General features: G+C 37.3%; 1 protein-coding gene across 2 annotated transcripts; it reads left to right on the top strand.

The window, feature by feature from the left end:
• Positions 1–3,185: 3,185 nt before the first annotated feature.
• On the top strand, positions 3,186–16,291 carry morc3b (MORC family CW-type zinc finger 3b). 2 transcript variants are annotated; one of them, XM_060860984.1, is made up of 17 exons: positions 3,186–3,363; positions 5,283–5,355; positions 5,529–5,661; positions 6,042–6,266; positions 6,788–6,925; positions 7,317–7,443; positions 7,556–7,684; positions 8,221–8,340; positions 8,422–8,519; positions 8,700–8,807; positions 9,441–9,569; positions 11,705–11,779; positions 11,861–11,903; positions 12,016–12,151; positions 12,998–13,055; positions 13,158–13,668; positions 14,425–16,291. In XM_060860984.1, the coding sequence occupies exons 1-17, from the start codon at positions 3,325–3,327 to the stop codon at positions 14,689–14,691; spliced, it is 2,409 nt and encodes an 802-aa protein (XP_060716967.1). In that variant the 5' UTR covers positions 3,186–3,324; the 3' UTR covers positions 14,692–16,291. The 2 variants fall into 2 exon arrangements, with proteins under 2 accessions (XP_060716967.1, XP_060716968.1); XM_060860985.1 differs by lacking the exon at positions 5,283–5,355 and having other exon boundaries at positions 3,263–3,363; positions 14,425–16,290.
• Positions 16,292–19,949: the final 3,658 nt, after the last annotated feature.

Below are 19,949 nucleotides of genomic sequence, written 5' to 3'. Positions count from 1 at the left end.
GCATCAAGGCAGGATACACCCTGGACAGAGTGCCAACCCATCGCAGGGCACACACACACACTCTCATTCACTCACGCAATCACACACGCAATCACACACTAGGGACAATTTTCCAGAGATGCCAATCAACCTACCATGCATGTCTTTGGACCGGGGGAGGAAATCGGAGTACCCGGAGGAAACCCCCGAGGCACGGGGAGAACATGCAAACTCCACACACACAAGGTGGAGGCGGGAATCGAACCCCGACCCTGGAGGTGTGAAGTGAACATGCTAACCACTAAGCCACCGTGCCCCCCTATTTCATCTATTTCAGTTATCTAATTCAGTTATCTTCTAAGGCCTCTCGCACCTACCTGTCTAGGGCTGATTTGAACTGCTATGTTCACAAGACAGTTAACAAAATGATCAGCACCATTGTATTTAATATTTAATGAGAAACATTTCAAGGTTAGAAGTTTATAGTCTGAAAAAATATATGCACTTATTTACCTTTTTAATATGAAGACCAGTACCTCTGTTCCTCTAATAGTACAGTCAGGCAATTATTATGAACCGACAGAAGCGCAATAATCCAGCACCAAATCAGGCAGACAGTGAACAAGATCTTTACTTAATGTTCATTGCCTGGTGTTTTTCTTTTTCTTGGTCTTTATATATATAAGCATATTCCTGTTCTTAGCTGACGAGTGGAAACTGATATGGCCTTTCCAGTTGTAGTTAATCTGCCTAACGTTTGACAGGATGTGATGTACATTCTGAGATGTTTCAGTTCATCCCAACTGTAAAAAGTGTCAGTTTGCATTACCACGACGTTCCTGCGAGCTCGAATCATCCTGGCCTTTCTCCTCTGACGTCTATCATCAACAAGGTGTTTCAATCCATGCTCAATGGATATGTTTCTGTTTTCTGAAAACACAAACCAGCCCATCTGATCCCAACAGCCATGCCACCGAGATCACACCTGTCTCCTTTCTGCTGTTGGCTGTGAATATTAACTGAAGCTTTTGGCCTGCATCTGTATACCATTATGCATTGTGCAGATTTCTCTTAAATATCTAAATAAATAATTACAAGATTAAGCAGAAATGAGTATAATTAAACGCTAGTGAGCATATTATCTGCAATAATGAACATGTTGAACTTCATTAAAATACTATACAGTTTTATTTTAATACACTACTTAAGAGAGCAAATTTGCATTACATTTATTGCAAAAATCCTTGAAGAACACTGAGAAAATGAAGTGAAGATTCGACTCTAGAAAGGCATTGTTGCTGATAGAGGAGAGGAGCAATACCAAAACTATTTTTCGGATAGGGGTGATAATCTCATGAGATAACAATTTAATGAATGTTTTTGCATTCCTCTAAATTCAAACAAGACACTTTCCTCCCTTCCTGCTACGATTACATTGATTAATTTCCATGTCACAGGGAAACATAGGGAGGGCTTCTTTCTTTAGCTTCAGGCTTCATCCATCTACTCCCAAAAGATAACAGATTCTGGTTTCAGACATCATGTACTTAGTTAATGCTTCCAAACCGTATACGATATATAAAGTTACCACAAGGCTGCATTATATCAGTGTTAAGTAAACCGCTGACAGAAAATGAATAGCTTAGAATGTGATTTGTGAATGTGGAAGGTGTAAGAGCATGTTCACATCAATAATAGACTCACATTGTATATCCAAGGCCAGGGTTGCTGTCATGAATACGGGTGACAGAAGGTATCTATATCCCGTCTTTGGCACTTGTTTGGTGTATATCAACGTCGCACCATCATGTCTGGGTTTTAAAAATATAATTCCGTTAACGCCTCAGTGTCAAGTAACATATTGTTTAATATAGTGAGTGCACACACACACACACACACACACACACACACACACACACACACACACACACACACCTTTATGCTGAAAAGCAAGTTAACCAAGTCAAGTCAAGTCAAGTCAAGAAGCTTTTATTGTCATTTCAACCACTTAAAATGATGACATAAAGCAACATAACACAACACACAGCTAAGGACTTAAAGTAAAGTTGTCCTAGCTACACAAAGTGCATCGTGTGCAACCTAGTGCAAACAGTGCGAGACAAAAGACAGTGCAGACAGACAAAACAAAACACTACAGGACAATGTTCTCCAGCAGACTTTTACACTGTTGCCAATAAACAGTCCTGCAAATCTAAACATAATTGTGACTCTGTAAATTGTCCTGTCCTTGTTTTACTCTATCAATCAAATGTCAGCATAACACAGCAGCAGTTTCCCATTTTGCAACATTTCCTGTTCATAGTATTAACAATGTAACTAGACATAACAAGAACTTTTTATATCTTGGTGGAGTCCAAATGTCCCCACAAGGATAGAAATATCTGACAACTTTGTGGGGACGTTGAGCCGGTCCTGATGAAGAAAACTATGCACAAGGTACACACTATAAGACAAACCTGTGTGTGTGTGTGTGTGTGTGTGTGTGTGTGTGTGCGTGTGTGGGTTTCATTTATACCATAGCCTCCTTCTCCTTCTGTTTTAATTTTCTAATAGCTAAAGAGAACTCCTGTTTTAAAAATACAATATAAAGTCATTTTCTTCATGCATATGTTTGCTAATAAAGCTCCATCAAAATAGGTGAGCCTTACTGTTGTTGTTTTTTTTTTTTAAGAAAAAACTTTTTTGTCCACAATAACAAACTAAGTATATATAATAAGAACATATCAAACATTTTATTATATGAAATGCGACTAATGAACACGATTGTTGGCGCCAATCCTAGCATGTACTTATTGGACCACAGGGTTCACGTTGATTCATCAAAGCTGTACTAATGTAAAAATATATATATAAAGAACTCACATACAAATGAAATTACATTTCTGGTATGTAGCAGACACCCTTATCCAGACAAGCTTGCTGGACCTGGGATTTGAACTCATGACCTTCCAATCAGTAGGTAGCCTAGAACCACTAGGCTACCACATCCCTATGTATAAACCATATAAATATAAACATGATGTCCATGTTTTAGGTTTTTAAGTTAAATAGCTGTTTGTTAAAAGTATTGAATCCTTACACAAGAAAATGACAGGAGTTGTCTTGCTTACAGTAATGAGCACACACACACACACACACACACACACACACACACAGCTACTATGTTTAGCTGCAATACATTAATCATGCAGTCGAGGCACGAGATGATAATGCGCACACACAGTTTAGATATTTCTGACTTGAACGCGGTCTAAATGTAAATTAATATCTGCAGCTGTTTGAAGAAACTTTTAGTGTTAGTTTATTTACTTTTATTTGGAGAAAATGGCCACTCGTAAACACAGAGGGATACCTCTTAGCTCGGTAAGTGTCCTGTTTGTGCTTTTGTGCATCTTTTTGCTCCAAAGGCTCTTGTCCTGTAACAGACTCTATAATTAAAACACAGTATTGACTTTAGTTACACTGACTTAAGGTTACAGACTTAATCACACTAACATAAGACTAAATAGAAAAAACAACCACTAATATGGAATTTTTTATGATTGAAAAACGTGTCAGATAATGTTTGTTTTTTTGTTATGCAGAGAAATATATGAGATGGACAGATAAATAGATAGATTTAAATATATAGCATTGTCATTAACAGGTAAATTAATTCAACTAACGCTTTTTAACAGTCAGAGATAAAGCTGTAGCTTTAACAGAGTAATAAACTTAATAAAGCCTTCAGGGCTTCGCAGTTTCTCAGTAAAATGATATGATTTTTTTTTTTTGGGTCATATTAACCTAAAGAGAGAGAGAGAGAGAGAGAGAGAAAGAGAGAGGGGGAGATAGAGATGGTGCTGGAACACATGTATATTGCTGCTAATGAATATGAACAGGAACTTAAAGGTGGGGTCTCCGTTGTTTGAGAAATGCTTCCGAAACTGAGTCGGGCCGCCAAACAAAACAAAATCAAAACAAACGTGTAGCCAATGAGCAGAAAGGGGCGTGTCTTGTTAATATGGGCGGAGAGAGTGTTCAGTGCGCATGTGGATAAAAACAAAGAAAGAAAGCGAAGGCTTACGATAAGGCAAGCAGTAGGACCCGTGTTAATATAGGATCAGCTTTCCAGCGCTGGAGAGAACTGAAGGAGCAGGAAGTTGGCACAGATTCACAGATTGGAGTTTCCAAAGTCAATAACTCCTGAGTGTCAACATTGGCTTTCAAACAACGGAGACCCCACCTTTAAATATGAAATGTCATTATAAGAGGCTAAAAAGTGTCATTTTTAAATTAATATAAAAAAGCCTAAATGTTTATAGAATAAGAGACAAACCACTTTAAGAGAACATAGTGATTATTAGGAACAGGCCAAAATATTAGGAACAGGCCAAATTATTAGGAACAGGCCAAATTATTAGGAACAGGCCAGAATATTAGGAACAGGCCAAAATATTAGGAACAGGCCAATTTATTAGGAACAGGCCAATTTATTAGGAACAGGCCAATTTATTAGGAACAGGCCAGAATATTAGGAACAGGCCAAAACAAAATCTTTTAATCACAAATTGCACATGAAAAATATTCAAGTCATGATTTTCATTCGCAGTAAGATTCAGTCTTTGCAGAAGGAGGATGAGAATCTAAGCTGATGAGTTACTTTGTACATCCCCTTGCTGGTTTGTCACAGAGATGTCCATGTACAGTAGCACTGTGATTATGTGATTTAAAACCACATGAAGTCTTACCAATGAGTGGGTATTTCTGGAAAACTTGCAAATGTAAAAAACAGGCCAATTTATTAGGAACAGGCACAGTATAATTAAATTACTGCAAAAACTCAAAAACATCACAAATTGACATAAAAAGTATTCCAGTCATGATTTTCATTTGCAGTAAGATTCAGCCTTTGCAGAAGGAGGATGAGAATCTAAGCAAATCTAAGGGATTATTTTCCCTGCTGTGCTCTATTACTGATTCATTCTTTTGTGTTTTATCAAGGAATCTTGTGTTTTATCAATTGGTAACTAAAGAAAGTCTAGTTCCAGTTTTGTAAGTTCTTTTGTCTGGTTTTAAACAAAATGCATAAGAAAACGTGCAATCAGTTTGTTGCATTGAATGGTACACACTGTATCCCACTCATGCGCTAACATCCAGTTGTTCTATCTTAAGCATATATTTTAGAGGTGTGGATTTTATGAGATAAAAATTCACAGCTTTTATTTGAATTTGTTTCAAATCAACTTGATCTCTATTAAAAGAAAAGTAAAAAATTCCATATCCATGTTTACTTCCTACAGCTCAATCCTAAATTTCTTCACACAAACTCGACCAGCCATACCTGGCCCTTTAGTGCTATTGCTGAGCTCATCGGTGAGTTGAGAAAACCCTCTTTGCACAGATCTATGATCAAATTAACAGCAACAGCTTGAAAGCTGTACACTGTTCTGTACAAAATGAAATGTTTCAGATAGTCTTTTGGGCTCAGGAATGTCATAATTAACATTGCCATGCTTTGAACTCTGTGTTTTGCGATTATATTACAGATAATGCTTATGACCCAGATGTTCGTGCAAAGCAGTTCTGGATAGACTGGACACGCATAAAAAACCTGGACTGTCTCTCATTCATGGATAATGGAGCAGGAATGACCAGAGCCAAATTGCATAAGATGCTCAGGTAACCACACGTGTGCTATAAGCCATTTGTCACCACACTGCATTCATGGCAAGATAATGGTGTTTGGAATGTGCCCAATAATTACCTCCAATATACACTCACCATCCAGTTTAATAGGAACCTGTATCTAATCAGCCAATCAAAATTGGCTGATTAGAAAATTGTCCGTAGTGTGTGATTGCGTGAGTAAATGAGTGTGTGTGTGTGCCCTGCGATGGGTTGGCACTCTGTCCAGGGTGTATCCTGCCTTGATGCCCGATGACGCCTGAGATAGGCACAGGCTCCCCGTGACCCGAGAGTTTGGAAAAGCAGTACAGAATGAATGAATGAATGAATTAATTAATTAAATAAATCGTTTTACATTAATCCAATATTTTCAGCTTTGGTTACAGTGACAAGAAAGCCGTGAGAGACCATGTTCCAGTCGGTGTCTATGGCAATGGCTTTAAATCAGGTTCCATGCGATTGGGGAAAGATGCCATTGTCTTCACTAAGACCAGAGACTCAATGAGTGTAGGCCTGCTCTCACAGTCCTACCTCCAGGCCATAAAAGCTCAACAAATCCTGGTGCCTATTCTCACCTTCAGACGGGATGGACAAAACATGTATCCTTCTTATAACTTCAGTAGTACTGCATACATGTCACAAGCATTGGCATTACACCAGAAAGTCATTTGCTGTGTGTGATTTCAACTGGAACTGCAATTAAAACATTAACAATCCTTTCTTTACCCCTGAAACTGACCCCATTCCCTCTGCTTAAAACTATTTACACCTTTGATAAACTGTTGAAATACAAGGAGGTAAAAGCTGAGCAGATCTTTATTTTCATATTAACCCTGAAATTTAAAATATGTTGCATGGGAAAAAAATCAAGCTTTAAAATCAAGTCACCTGCAGCTGTCAGACAAGTCAATTTACATTACTTTCAAATAGATGCCAAGTACACAGAATTGGGTATTTAGTGATCTGTCTCCTATATGTCCTATGGTGTGTGTAAGCACAAATAAATGGTGCAGTGGTTGGCGCTCAGTTTCATATTGAAGACTTGGATAGCAGGCAGTAACTGGCCAAATTTGTCAACCATAAGTAAATGAATTTAACCCTTGACCATTAACATCCCAAGACCTGAGGATGCAGCCAGTCTAGATGCGATCTTGAGACATTCACTATTCAATACAGAGAAGGAGCTATTCACTGAGCTGCGTGCCATCAGTGTTGCCGGACCCACTGGCTCACGCATCATTATCTGGAATCTGCGCAGGTAAGCTAGTGGTTTCTCTAACATACTGTATGTATACCAGCTGTTTCTGAATCGGTGTTTCCCACCGATCTGAAATAAACCTGGGGGAGGCCTGCATATGGTGTGGTGTGTTGATGTTAAGGTTTGGGTAACAAAGGGAGTGGTTTTAGGAAGATCATTGGAGCAGTGATGTCTTCTATGTCAAGTAATTTATTGTTGCATTTACAGCCAATAAAATCTCACCTTGCAACGTACTTTTATATGATAACTTCAGTCGTGGAGACTCCTGCCTACTAAAAAATGATATTGAGTTGCACAATTGAACACATATATTTTACATAATGTCCAAAACCTTTATAATTTCTATCATGTTAAATATTCTATAGTATATAACTGAGTAATTATTTTGCAGGACTACAAAGGGGGAGACAGAATTCAACTTTGATGCAGATAAATATGATATTCAGATCCGAGCAAATGCTAGCGATAAAACACGCGAGAGTCGAGCCATGACGCCAGAGAGTGATTATTCACTTAGAGTAAGTGCACATGCTGTCAATTGTACTATGAGGCGTTACAGGATTTAAATACGATAATGTTCGGGGTTTTCGTGTAAAGAGGAAGGTTTTTTTCTTGCATTTCCATTTGCAGGCATATTGTAGCATTTTGTATCTGAAGCCACGTATGCAAATCAACATTCGAGGACAGAAAGTGAAAACCCAGCTCATCTCCAAGAGTCTTGCTTACATTGCCAATGACAACTACAGACCATCATTTCTAGTATCCTTCAGTATATAATCACAGTCTTGAATTCTGCATATTTGATATAATCCTCCTTATTTAAACCACAAATATCTTTCAACACAGGGACATTGATGGCAGAATAAAGAGTTAGCCGTACAGTTGGGAGTTCACAAGTTTAAATATCATTTATGCCACAGCCATTTATAGCCAAAAGAGTGCAATAGGGTCGTGTTTTCCTGTGTCTATTACTGCTGCTAATGAATATAGAGTAAGGTGATTAGCACAGTCACACAATATGTGTTTTATGAGCCACAGTCTTGGATGTTTTGGTCAGAGTGCAGGGTTAACCATAGGGTGATGGTACATACTGTATCCCCATCTAACTATCTGAGCCACCATTGCTTAAGCTGTTGCATCTTTAATACAGATTGAAGAAGAGACTCATCTAGCAGGCTGTGGAACTACATACAAAAACAAAAAGGCAGGTTAAACACTGTACTTTGTGAAGTGTTTTGATACTAATATACTGTGCAGATTGCTGTCTATATGGTGATTCTTGACACATCTCTCAGACCAAACGTATTCGGATTACATTTGGGTTCAACACCAAAAGCAAGGAGCATTATGGTATTATGATGTACCACAAAAACCGACTCATCAAGGCTTATGAGAAAGTGAGCTGCCAACGCAAGGTAAAGAGGTTATCTGTATGTGCTGTCATCCTCTGCATTACATCACTGTGTGATTGTGTGATTTTGCGTCGTCCTGCACAGGTAGAGAGAAAAGGTGTTGGAATCATTGGTGTGATTGAATGCAATTTCCTTCAACCAACTCACAACAAACAGGACTTTGATGATACAGATAAGTACAGGTTCACTATAAGATTTCTTATACCACATTCACATGGTTGTCAAAAGATTTTGAATACATTTAGTTTGTGCCTATTAACAATTGTAGTTTCTTAACAGCTGAAGGTATAAATTGGGTCCATGCAGATTTTTAATGTACATAAAGAGTTTAATGTAGATTACCTAGATCTGTCTGTATGCAGGAAAACCATGCACAACCTTAGCATCAAGCTGGAAGATTACTGGAACGAGATACGCTACATGCAGAAGAAAGAGGACCCAAAATGCACAGTTCCAATAGAAGATACAATGTGAGTGTGGGGTTTGGGTTTACGCTGCAATTTAAATTTACTCACGTCATTTATTAACAACGTTGGTGATGCTTGGGGATTTTCCTATTGAACTGTACCTTGATTGTGTAATTTTTGGGCCTATTTTCTCTATTAGTATATATTAAACCTTTACTTAATCTTTGTTTAATAGCTTATTTAATTATAAACCTAGTATTAGCTTGTTATTTAGCTAATTTAATAATAATAAGTATAGTATTTACAGAAATTTCACAATTTTTTCAGCATAACTCACATTTGTCCATCTTGGTTTCACATTTTTTTAATAAAGGATTCCTAAACCATGGACTTAATTATTCTTGGCATTGACGAATATACAGAATTTCCCACCTGGGATTGATAAATCTATCATAGGATACTTGCCTTATTTTACCTTCACATACTGTACTTTTCGGAAATGCTGCCTGATACATACACTAAACTTTCACAAATCTGTTTTCACTTTTGTCAATTTTGCATAATAAAGAAACATTATTAAACAGTATAAAGAAACTTAGCATTATCATTATGTGCAAAGGTCCTGGCAGAACCTTCTCTCCTGATGTTGTTTGACCTTCCCCTGTGTCTTTTCTGTCTCTGTATTTCCACATGAAGAAAAGTTCCGGATCAAGTCTGGGTACAGTGCGACAGCTGTCTCAAGTGGAGAAGGCTTCCAGATGGCTTTGACTGCAGCCGGCTGCCTGAGAAATGGTTCTGCAACATGAACCATGACCCACAATTCAGGTGACGCTCCTAAAACACTTTTATTAAATGATGTCATTACTGAACATGGAAAGTTGTTGCTTGGGAATGTATCACGGTATTACTTGGCTATTAAAAAAGCTTTTTGATGACTGTCTATGCATTCACAATACTGTGTCCTAAGAAAAGCCAAATACATTTCTTAGCAAAAACAGAGCCGATTCCAGGGAATAGTGACAAACTTCAAACGTATGCTTGTGAGGTTCAATATCCACAAATGTTACGATTGACTTTTGTTCTTGGCAAGTGGCATGAATTATTTAAAAAAATAGTTTCCTTTACATGTCTTTCTATGTTTATCATGAAGACTTTCCACTACCACGAGAAACAAATACCTCTGTCTGAAGATGAAAGCGTCTCTTGCACAAGGACACCTCTTGTAAATCCTGGTTTATGTTTCATTAGAACTGCTTTTGGCATCTGAAATTAACTTTAGGAAGCCCTGAGCATTCATGGTCTTCTGGAAGAGTACAAAGTTCTCAGTCAAATGAGGCTGGTTGCAAATGGCCAAAAGTTTGTGGGCTCTTGACGAGTGCACTTACCTATTCTTCTGAGAAGGCATTTCATTAAATTTTTGGTTATTTCATTAAATGGTTTGATGATGCCCTGCGATGGGTTGGCACTCCGTCCAGGGTGTATCCTGCCTTGATGCCCGATGACGCCTGAGATAGGCACAGGCTCCCCGTGACCCGAGGTAGTTCGGATAAGCGGTAGAAAATGAGTGAGTGAGTGAGAGAGGGTTGTGATGATTTGTGATCATTCAGTTACAAGAGCATTAATGAGATCAGGCATTGATTGCGGGTGAGGAGGTCTGGGGTCAGTCTGTGTTCCAGTTCATTCCAAAGGTGTTCATTGGGGTTGAGATCAGAGCTCTGTGCAGGACATTCAAGTTCTTCCACTCCAATTTTTGTCAAACCTTGTGTTCATAAACAGACGTTTTTTTGGGGCAGATAGGAACATTGTTATGCTGGAACAGGTTTGAAGAAAATCCTTTGTTGCAACAAACCGTTCAGCCCTACATACATATGTGATGATCAGGCTTCCACAAATCTTTGGCTACTGTATATAGTGTAGCACGGTGGAATTACCCATAAAGATGTTACACCAGTTACACTTGTGTTAAAAGGAAGAATGTAAAAAGGAACTTCACTTGGAAAAGTTAAATTCACTCCAAATTTGAGGAGTAGAATTTACTGTTGAATCTCCTCCAGACTTCCTCACCCAGTTCACTGACTTCTTTATTAGCCAGTCGATCAGTTTTAGGGAGCAGCTTTTCTGATCTTCACTGACTTAAGCTTCATTTCTATTTCCATGGGTTGGAGGCCAAGCTTCTCATCGTGTCATGTGGATTAATTTGTATAAGAAAAAAATATGATAGGTCATATATATATATATATATATATATATATATATATATATATATATATATATATAAGTAGTTTCTATGTTGGTAGCAGTTACCCATTTACACTAACACATTATAATTATAATTTCACTTACTGTTATTTGGTGGTTCATGTTATTATAATGTGCCTCGTGTTAAGGGTCCTTTGCACAAACTGTGCCGTTTTGCACATATTGTACAATATTTCAGTCATTTGCTGTTTTTGCACAATTCTATACAGTATATTATCTCAAGGACCTGCTGCTAAGAAACTGTTCATTCTAATATCACTGCACAAAATATTGTTTGAACATTCAGTATTCACATACAGTATTTACGCTGGTCGGTCGGCGCTGTTTCTGTTTACTGTTTATTGTCTTTTGTGTATTGTATTTTTTGTACTTTTTGTATTGTCTTGTAACTTTTTGTCTGCACTGTTTTTTGTCCTGCACTGTCTTGTCTGTCTTGTCTGTCTTGTCCTGCACTGTTTACACCAGGTTGCACAGTTACACTTTATGTGGCTAAGACTACTTACAAGTCTTTAGCCCTGTCTTTGCTTTATGTAGCACCATGATCCTGCAGAAGCGTTGTCTTATTTCGCTGTGTACTGCAACAGCTATATATGGTTGAAATGACAATAAAAGCTTCTTGACTTGACTTGACTTGAGTATTCAAAGTCTATGTACTTTTTCGCAAGATCTTTTTTCACTGACATTAAAATCATCTCAATCAGGAGCTGTCTGGTGGAGGAGGAACTCCAAGATCAAGAAGAGGAACAGAAGTCATATCCAAAATGCTTCAAACGACAGTAAGATACTCCTATGCGTATTATCTTATTATATATTGTGCTATCTGACATTGTTAATCAACAGGTTATGGGTCTAAACAGGAAGAGGAACAGTAGGAGTCTACAGTATGAGCATGGGCCAGAGGTAAGTCATTTCTGTTTAGATACAACATTTTAAAAACAGGTCAGCACGGTTGTGCAAGACGGTTATATGGTTAAGGCTAACAGGAACAAATCTTTACATTTTTTGTCCTTAGGTATTAGAAATTCCAGCCCTGGAAGCACCTGTCAATGCCAGGCAGCTGAAAAATTCTGCAAACTGGAAGTCGTCGCCTGCTGATTTGTTCAGTAACAGTGTGACCAGCCTCAGTGTTCTGACACCCACTTCTTATGGTTTGTATTTTACTGCACATTGCACCAATTTAATTTTCACCAATTCTATTTTCATTCTAAAGTAACCAGTAGAATGTAAAAATGACTGACTTGGCAAGTCAAATTGGGTGTTGATAATGTATTTAGTCGTTTGCTTTATTTCTTTCAATGAGTTATTTTAAACAAAAGATGCACCAAAGTACTTTTTTTTTTACTAAATATCTTCTTGATAAAAATGTCAAATTGCATTAGGAGCACTATTAGATACTAGAACACTTTCATAGACATTACAACTTCAAAGTATACAGGAAGATTCAGAGGGTTGAATATTTGATCATTTTCTAGATGAATAGTATCAATGTCTCTTGGGTATGCTAACTGAACATCAAGATGCTAAGTTTAGCATATTTTAATCTGAGAATTTACAAATTCAAGGCTTTTAATTTATAAAATATAACTTTCAGGGGATGACAAATGTTACATTCATTGAATATCTAGCTTTGCACTTATTACGTAAAAGCTCCAGTGTGGTGCTCAGTAACTTGCTTTGTTTGCATAGAAACCATACTGACTAGGCTAAAGTGGTAGCTAACATAGTAACATTATGTAGTACAGTAAGAAGTACTACAGTCATTAAGAAATAGGTTTTTTGGTTGTTGAATAAAAAAACTATTTTACATCTGTATTCAGACATATTCGAAGATGCCATATTACATGAAATTGCTTTGATTAGCAGCGCTTAGTCGTTAAAAGCTAAAAACAAGGCAATACTTATATATAATTACCAAGTATAGTTCAGTTGTTTCTAAAGTTCATAGGAGCAGGATGGATAAGCTTTATATTAACTGTCATTGTCTTGTTTTTTAGCTCAGAGCTCACCAATGCCTCTGATTAATCTCACTGCTCTCTCTGACTCATTGAAAAGGTAATCCTATTAGAGTTAGGACTCATTTATTTAAATGTCTCATCATTTCGCTTAATAAGTAATTGTAAATCATTAGTTTGTTGTTCTCACTGGCTGTTAAAGGATTAAAAGGAAAGACTCTACTGCTGAAGAAACAGCTCCAGCAGTAAATCCTATGCCTTGTGCCTCTTTACCCAATAATGTCTTGCCCAAAGGTGGTGGCATATTCATTCCCACACATTCCAGTTTTGCAGCAAACAAAGGAGAGGGCAAATGGGATGAGATGGAAAATGAGAACAATGCAAATACAGACAACAAAGAGAGCTTTAAGACAGCGAGGTGCAATCTGTATCAAGAGCCTTTTCAAGAGGAGGATGAGTGGTACGCTTCTGAGGAATCACCTAGTACAGAAACCCAGTACTGTACAGCAGAGTCACACTCTATGGAGGAAGAGGAAGAGGAATTGTGTGATAATAACGAGGATGAGTGGAGTCTGCAACAGCAGCAGCAGGATGAGTTGGTGGAGATGATGGAGCAGACAGTAGAGGACAAGGAGGTGTGTAGGAATGAGCTGGAGCTGCTCCGAAATCACTGCACCGTCCTGGAAGATGAGAGGAGTCAGCTCCTGAGCAAGGTAGGAACTGACACTCTATCACACCATCAATTAGGTTCTACATAATAAAGCACACAGTGTTTCATCCTACATGACGAGCAAAACTAAGAGCTGGCTAGGTAATAATAATAAAAAGAATATGTGATAGTGGGATAGTCTCTGGAACCTCTGCAGCCCTGACCAGTGCTTAGACCACCTGAAGACGAACGAATGTTAGTTTCGTTAAGTTATTTACAACATCGACTGTTCATAATTCTGATAAATTTAGGACTGGGGCTCTGGAGTGCTTTTGTTCAACCATCAAGAAATCGCGAGTTTGAATCCTAAGTATTCAAGGAATAAATCTCAGTTCACTGTCAGTCACATCAACATTAGCCAATTCTGGGCATCTGTGAGCTCATGTATGCTGAAGATTGTAGATAACAAAAGATTTGCCTGGGTGTCTTAGAGAATTTTTTTAATTTACATTATTAGATTTCTAAAGAGGTGTGTATTATGTTATATACACTGTATGGGCAAAAAAAAGTATGTGGACACCCGAACTTCACATCCATGGAATGCTTTTCCTCAATCTGCTGGGATGCTTAAAAAAGCATATACAACTGTGTCAGGTGTTCACGTGTTGGCCATATCATAATTTAACATAATTTAATGTCCAACATTTTCAAAAATATTCTTAAAGCATTTTGTCCTTATATTTTGGAGTTTTGGTTCTTTGCTGTGTATGTTACTATTTATAATATTAGTATATATCATAACAACATGCATTATTGCTAGCTGGAAAAGATGGAGGAAGAGAAAGCCAGCTTGTCTTCCCTGTGTGACCAACTAAAGTGCAAAATGGAAAGGCTGAAAACAGAGAAAGATGGAAGGCTGAGAGAAAATGTCCGAAATGGAGAAGAAAGGCAGAAGCTGAGGAAGCTGCGTATCAACCTGGGCCACTTGCTGGTCTCCTTCGTTCCCGATCTCGACCTTCAGCAGGTGGATTTCAACAGTGACGTAATTGACATGCTTCTTGACCAGGTCTTAAAGGAAGTCACTTAAGGTCAAGTCACAGCTGTATTACATGTCAGATTTGCTATTTCTTCATGGTCAAGCTCATGGTTTCATTGCTGGCTTAGTCAAGGTGAGATCATCACTATATAAAAAGCATTTACGATTGTTGCCCAGCCTAGGATTAGCAGACAGCAACGCTGGTAATGGGATATGTTTCTAAGTCAGTTTTTACTGCCTGTCACTGTCATAATAAATAATAGCAAGTAATTAGCAAGGCATAATAAATGAATTTTTTTTACAATGTATGTAAAGATTTATACATTTGGTTAATTGATATTGTACTGTTTTTATATAATTATGTACTTTCATCTGTTGTATCTCACATTCTTAATATTTACCTCGTTAAAGGTGAAAGTAGTGATTTAGTGGAAATTTCTTTGCAATTAAACACTTTAAAAAAATCCTTTCAGTGTTAAATCCATGCCCGCACACGCACACACACACACACACCTATGCTACTAATCAAATGCTACTACTAGGCGCTTTATGATGAGTAACATGAATGACAGATAGGTAAAAACACCTCCTTGTTTATTTTTCTCCTATAGAAATTTTAATGCACGTTGTGTTTCAGTTACTCGACCATTGAATATGTACTTCATTTAAGACTGTAACTATATGCTATTAGACATGTATGTGTGAGTAATTCAGATATATTTAAGAGGAATGAGGGAATGAAGCCTTGACCTAAGAGATAATGATGGCTGGTAGCAAAAAGGAGTTGATTGTTTGTGGCAAGTGAAACCTCGCCTGGTGAGATAATCATTTTGAAACTGTATAAAGAATGCGCTGATAGTGTGAGTTCAACATTTGCTCCATGGACCGTCTTGGCTTTGTGGTTTTCAATAAAATCTACTTTTGGAATTAAAACTCTGATACTCTGAAAGCTTCTTTAGGAGAAGAAGAAACTTCTACCACAATATCTGGGACTCATCTAGCAATCCTCTTAGCTATGTTAGGATTAAGACCCCCACGCCTGCACCATGGAAGCCTCCCAAGCTTTAACTAAAAGTCAACATCTGACCTTAGCATCAGTTTACATCATCAGATCCCTGAAACTTCATCACTTGCCCTCTGTGTCAAAAGACTAGAAGACTTTGTCCCTATCATGGGTATTAATAGGAGGTTATGAGGAGACTGAAGTGGTACGTGGGACCGAGTTTGTGTTGCCAAAGTCTTCGGACAGAGTTCTGCTTTGGCAGTGATGCTGCATTGCGAGGGTCAGTAATAAGTTCCTAAGGACTAGCATGAATGTTTGGGGGTTAGGGCTAAAATAACTGCAGCTACTGTTTCTTAAGAGGTTCTAAGTTGATTAGATATACATTAGGATTTGGATATTTAAACTTATTAACCTAGTCTAATACTTTATTGATCTGCTCTGACAGAAATATGAGTAAAACACACCAGCTAAAAAATGGCCCTCATTTTTTGCTTTTTTTGACTAATTCAGAGTTCATTCCTTGAGTTAAACAGCATCGTGTGTAATGAAGGAAATCTGTAACCAAAAAGAAAGTCAACATTTTAAACATCAATATTTTTTTTTCAACTATGTGCTATCTAATTTATTACGATTTTTTAAGGTATCTTTTATTACCATTTTTGTGTTGATTTACTAAATACATTTATCCTGCTCTATCGTATTCATGTATTTTCCTTATTTTATATAGATATCTAAACATCATTAAACTACAATGTTTAAAAACATTAATGTATGCATTTTACTTTTGTATGACCATCGATATGTGTGTTTTTGTTACATGCAGATTGTACACTACAGCCCCCTAATGGATTGTGCTGGTACTACCTGGTTCTATATTTTATATATTTTTATATATTATATATATTATATATTATTATATATTATATATTATTTTATATATATTATATATTAGTTATTAATTAATATATATATATATATATATATATATATATATATATATATATATATATATATATATATATATATATATATATATATATATATATATATATAAAGGCACTTGGAATTACAGTGAAACAATAACAATACTGTTGCATAAGACTGGGTTATAAATTGGGACATTTGCTGATGCCATCATGTTTTTTTTTTTTGGTTGAACACAGATATCCTACAAAAGCTTTAAACAATTAAATTGTAAATTCTACAATAGCTAGCCCTGTCTAGGATATTATATAATTGAAGTATGAATATTTCTGGTGGAAAAAGTGTAAAATAAAGAACAAATCAAGAGAAAACAAAGGTACGGTTACAGTGCTGTAAACATACTCAAGTAAAAATAAATGCAAATTCATTTGAAACTACTACATGTACTGAGGAAAAACCACTATGTAACAAATTTATAGTAAACTTTACACTCCTGCTTATTGCCTATTATTTCAACATTTGTGTATTCATTAGGCTTTTGTATAAGCAAGTATTAACCTACCATGATTATAATATACGCATTTGAAAACAGCATTTCTCCCAACACAACACTTGCCTTTAATTCAACCAGTGAATAAAATGATCACTATATTTTGCCTGGGGACAAAAAGCTTTCCTAAAGTAACCACATGATGGAGCTCAGTCCTAACAAACCCCTCTTCATTCTCCAGTCACTACTGAAAACATTGGAGACTCTTGAAATAATGCTCAAAATTCTAAACATTTCACCCTGCTGGTGAACCCTGTCTTATAGATCTTACAGCTCTGGAGGTCAGATTGAAGAATTGAAAAGGTTCAGCAGTGAAGCAGCTTAACACAGAACTGTTTTAAGTGAAAGGGTTGATGTGTACATTACTGTGTTTACCTGCACAAACACATGAATTGAAGCTTGCTTATGAAGTCCTTATGAGCAGAGAGAGAGAGAGAGAGAGAGAGAGAGAGAGAGAGAGAGAGAGAGAGAGAGAGAGAGAAAGAGAGAGAAAGAGAGAGAGACGAGGACACCGTAAAGTAGACACAATGGAGCACATTTCTGCTTTAACTTCCTGTCCACTATTTCTGTCTTCAGTCTACACCGGTAATGTTACAAGAAAAGAGTGAGGTGTGTGTATCGACTGGGGAAGGATTGATATATCATCCTGTAGCTCCATCTTGATTCCTGGGCTGCACATGAAAGAAAATTCATTCCGGATGCTAAGGTCAGATGTTATTCTGGTTATTTTCCCATTTTACACCAATAACCAGTGAGTTATAGGCTATATTTCTATCTAAAACGCACTTTATAATGTTAGTACGTTAGATTAAGACAAGACCATGATAAAATATGTAGAAGAATCTGGTGCTAATCTTTTAAATCAGAAGGTTGTGAGTTTAAATCCCAGGCTCATCAAGCTGCCATTGCAGGGTCCATGGAAAAGGTCCTTAACTGCTCAGTTATATAAAATGAGATAAATGTGAGTTGCTTTGGAAATGCATCAAATATATGTAAATGAATCAAATAAAGACAGAATCTTTAGAGGCTTGAGGTCAAGTAAATAAAGTCAGAACTGAGAGAGAAAAACATCTAATCTTTTTCAAGGCTAACGCTTTAGTTTAACTAGTTAGATTTTATTCATGCTTTGTGTTTTGTTTTCCAAATGAAGGGATTACTTTTTGTCAAATTTTGTATTTGCAAAAAAAAAAAAGACAACATGAGCATAATACTTACAAACATCTTGAGACCGGAATATTGTCCTGAAGTCTTACTCGTTATTAAAGACATCTGGTGTAATGCAAGCAATTTCTGAAGATGAATAAATGAGTTCATCATGATACATCATCCATATTTGTCAGTGCAACCTTGTGAAGTTTCTGTTTCCCATTCTAAAAATGACTCTAATCTTCATTCCTCTTTGAATGAACAATGACAGACGTTTTACAGAACACAAGCATTTTAGCAACAGCACGTACGGTGAATAATGACCGTAGCCCAAATACTCACTTCTTATTCCAATGCACACTCACAGGTTTGTGGACCTCATGTGCATATCTGGTTAATGTCATTAAAGTGATGATGGACCACTAAATCTGGGCTCCTTTTGAGACAGAGGTACAGGGATCACTGTGAGAAACCATGAGAAACGTCAAGGAGATTATTGTAGACAGCAACAGCATTATAATACAGAAAAAAGGTAGAATTTGGGGACTATATTATTTTCAATGTGGCTGGAAAGAAAGACAAACTTATGTGTCTGTTATTTATACAGGAAAACAGAGACAGACACTTAATCCTGCTCTGTGTAGAAGAGGTGGCAGCAAAATGATAAAACATCACATCACTGTTTAGGCCACTCATTCAGGATACACGAGCTCCTACTCTTCCCTCTTTAACTTAGCTACACTGGGAGAAGCCACTTTAAAAAGATGACCTGTGAGAGCCTCTCAGGCCTTCAAGCCTCATGATGTAATGCCGCTATTATCAAAAAAAGCTAATATATGTCTACAGAGACTTTTGAACCTATCACTGAACCTAACCCATGTCAAAAACAAGTAAAGAAGACTTTCCCATTTCTCTACCATGGCCCGATACCACTACTATCATTAGCTTGACCTGATTTCAAAGATGACTACAGGGGCTATGAGTTATATTAGACAGCTTAGACACTGACAGTGCACAGATTTTGTTGTTTTTGCAGATATTTGTAGCTGTATTTTTAAGCCAGCAGCCATAAAACATGCTGTTGGCATGGATTTGTTTATAGTTTGCATGCAGAATGACATTCATTCATTCATTCATTCATTCATTCATTCATCTTCTACCGCTTATCCGAACTACCTCGGGTCACGAGGAGCCTGTGCCTATCTCAGGTGTCATCGGGCATCAAGGCAGGATACACCCTGGACGGAGTGCCAACCCATCGCAGGGCACACACACACTCTCATTCACTCACGCAATCACACACTACGGACAATTTTCCAGAGATGCCAATCAACCTACCATGCATGTCTTTGGACCGGGGGAGGAAACCGGAGTACCCGGAGGAAACCTCCGAGGCACGGGGAGATCATGCAAACTCCACACACACAAGGTGGAGGCGGGAATCGAACCCCGACCCTGGAGGTGTGAGGCGAACGTGCTAACCACTAAGCCACCGTGCCCCCCTGCAGAATGACATGTAAGGAAAAAAACCATGATAAATTAATTAAATATTATATGCATTATACCTCACATCTGGACAGGTATATTCTGAAGGTCTGATTTATCTCTTTAACTTAACTTAGTTAAAAAAATAAAATCTTTAAGTAAAAAGTGTCTGAATTGCAAATTACAACTGAACGAATCAGT

Source organism: Tachysurus vachellii, chromosome 24, assembly GCF_030014155.1.
Source record: "Tachysurus vachellii isolate PV-2020 chromosome 24, HZAU_Pvac_v1, whole genome shotgun sequence".
Taxonomy (NCBI): domain Eukaryota; kingdom Metazoa; phylum Chordata; class Actinopteri; order Siluriformes; family Bagridae; genus Tachysurus; species Tachysurus vachellii.
The sequence above is the reverse complement of the archived record's forward strand: the minus strand, read 5'-3'. Positions and strand labels throughout refer to the sequence as shown.

What these genes read in the sequence shown, in the direction of transcription:
- morc3b (XM_060860984.1), top strand. Translation starts at nt 3,325, where the DNA reads ATGGCCACTCGTAAACACAGAGGGATACCTCTTAGCTCG. An exon ending in AGAGTGATTATTCACTTAGA is followed by an intron (nt 7,444 to 7,555) that starts GTAAGTGCACAT and finishes TTCCATTTGCAG; the next exon opens with GCATATTGTAGCATTTTGTA. An exon ending in GGAGTCAGCTCCTGAGCAAG is followed by an intron (nt 13,669 to 14,424) that starts GTAGGAACTGAC and finishes CATTATTGCTAG; the next exon opens with CTGGAAAAGATGGAGGAAGA.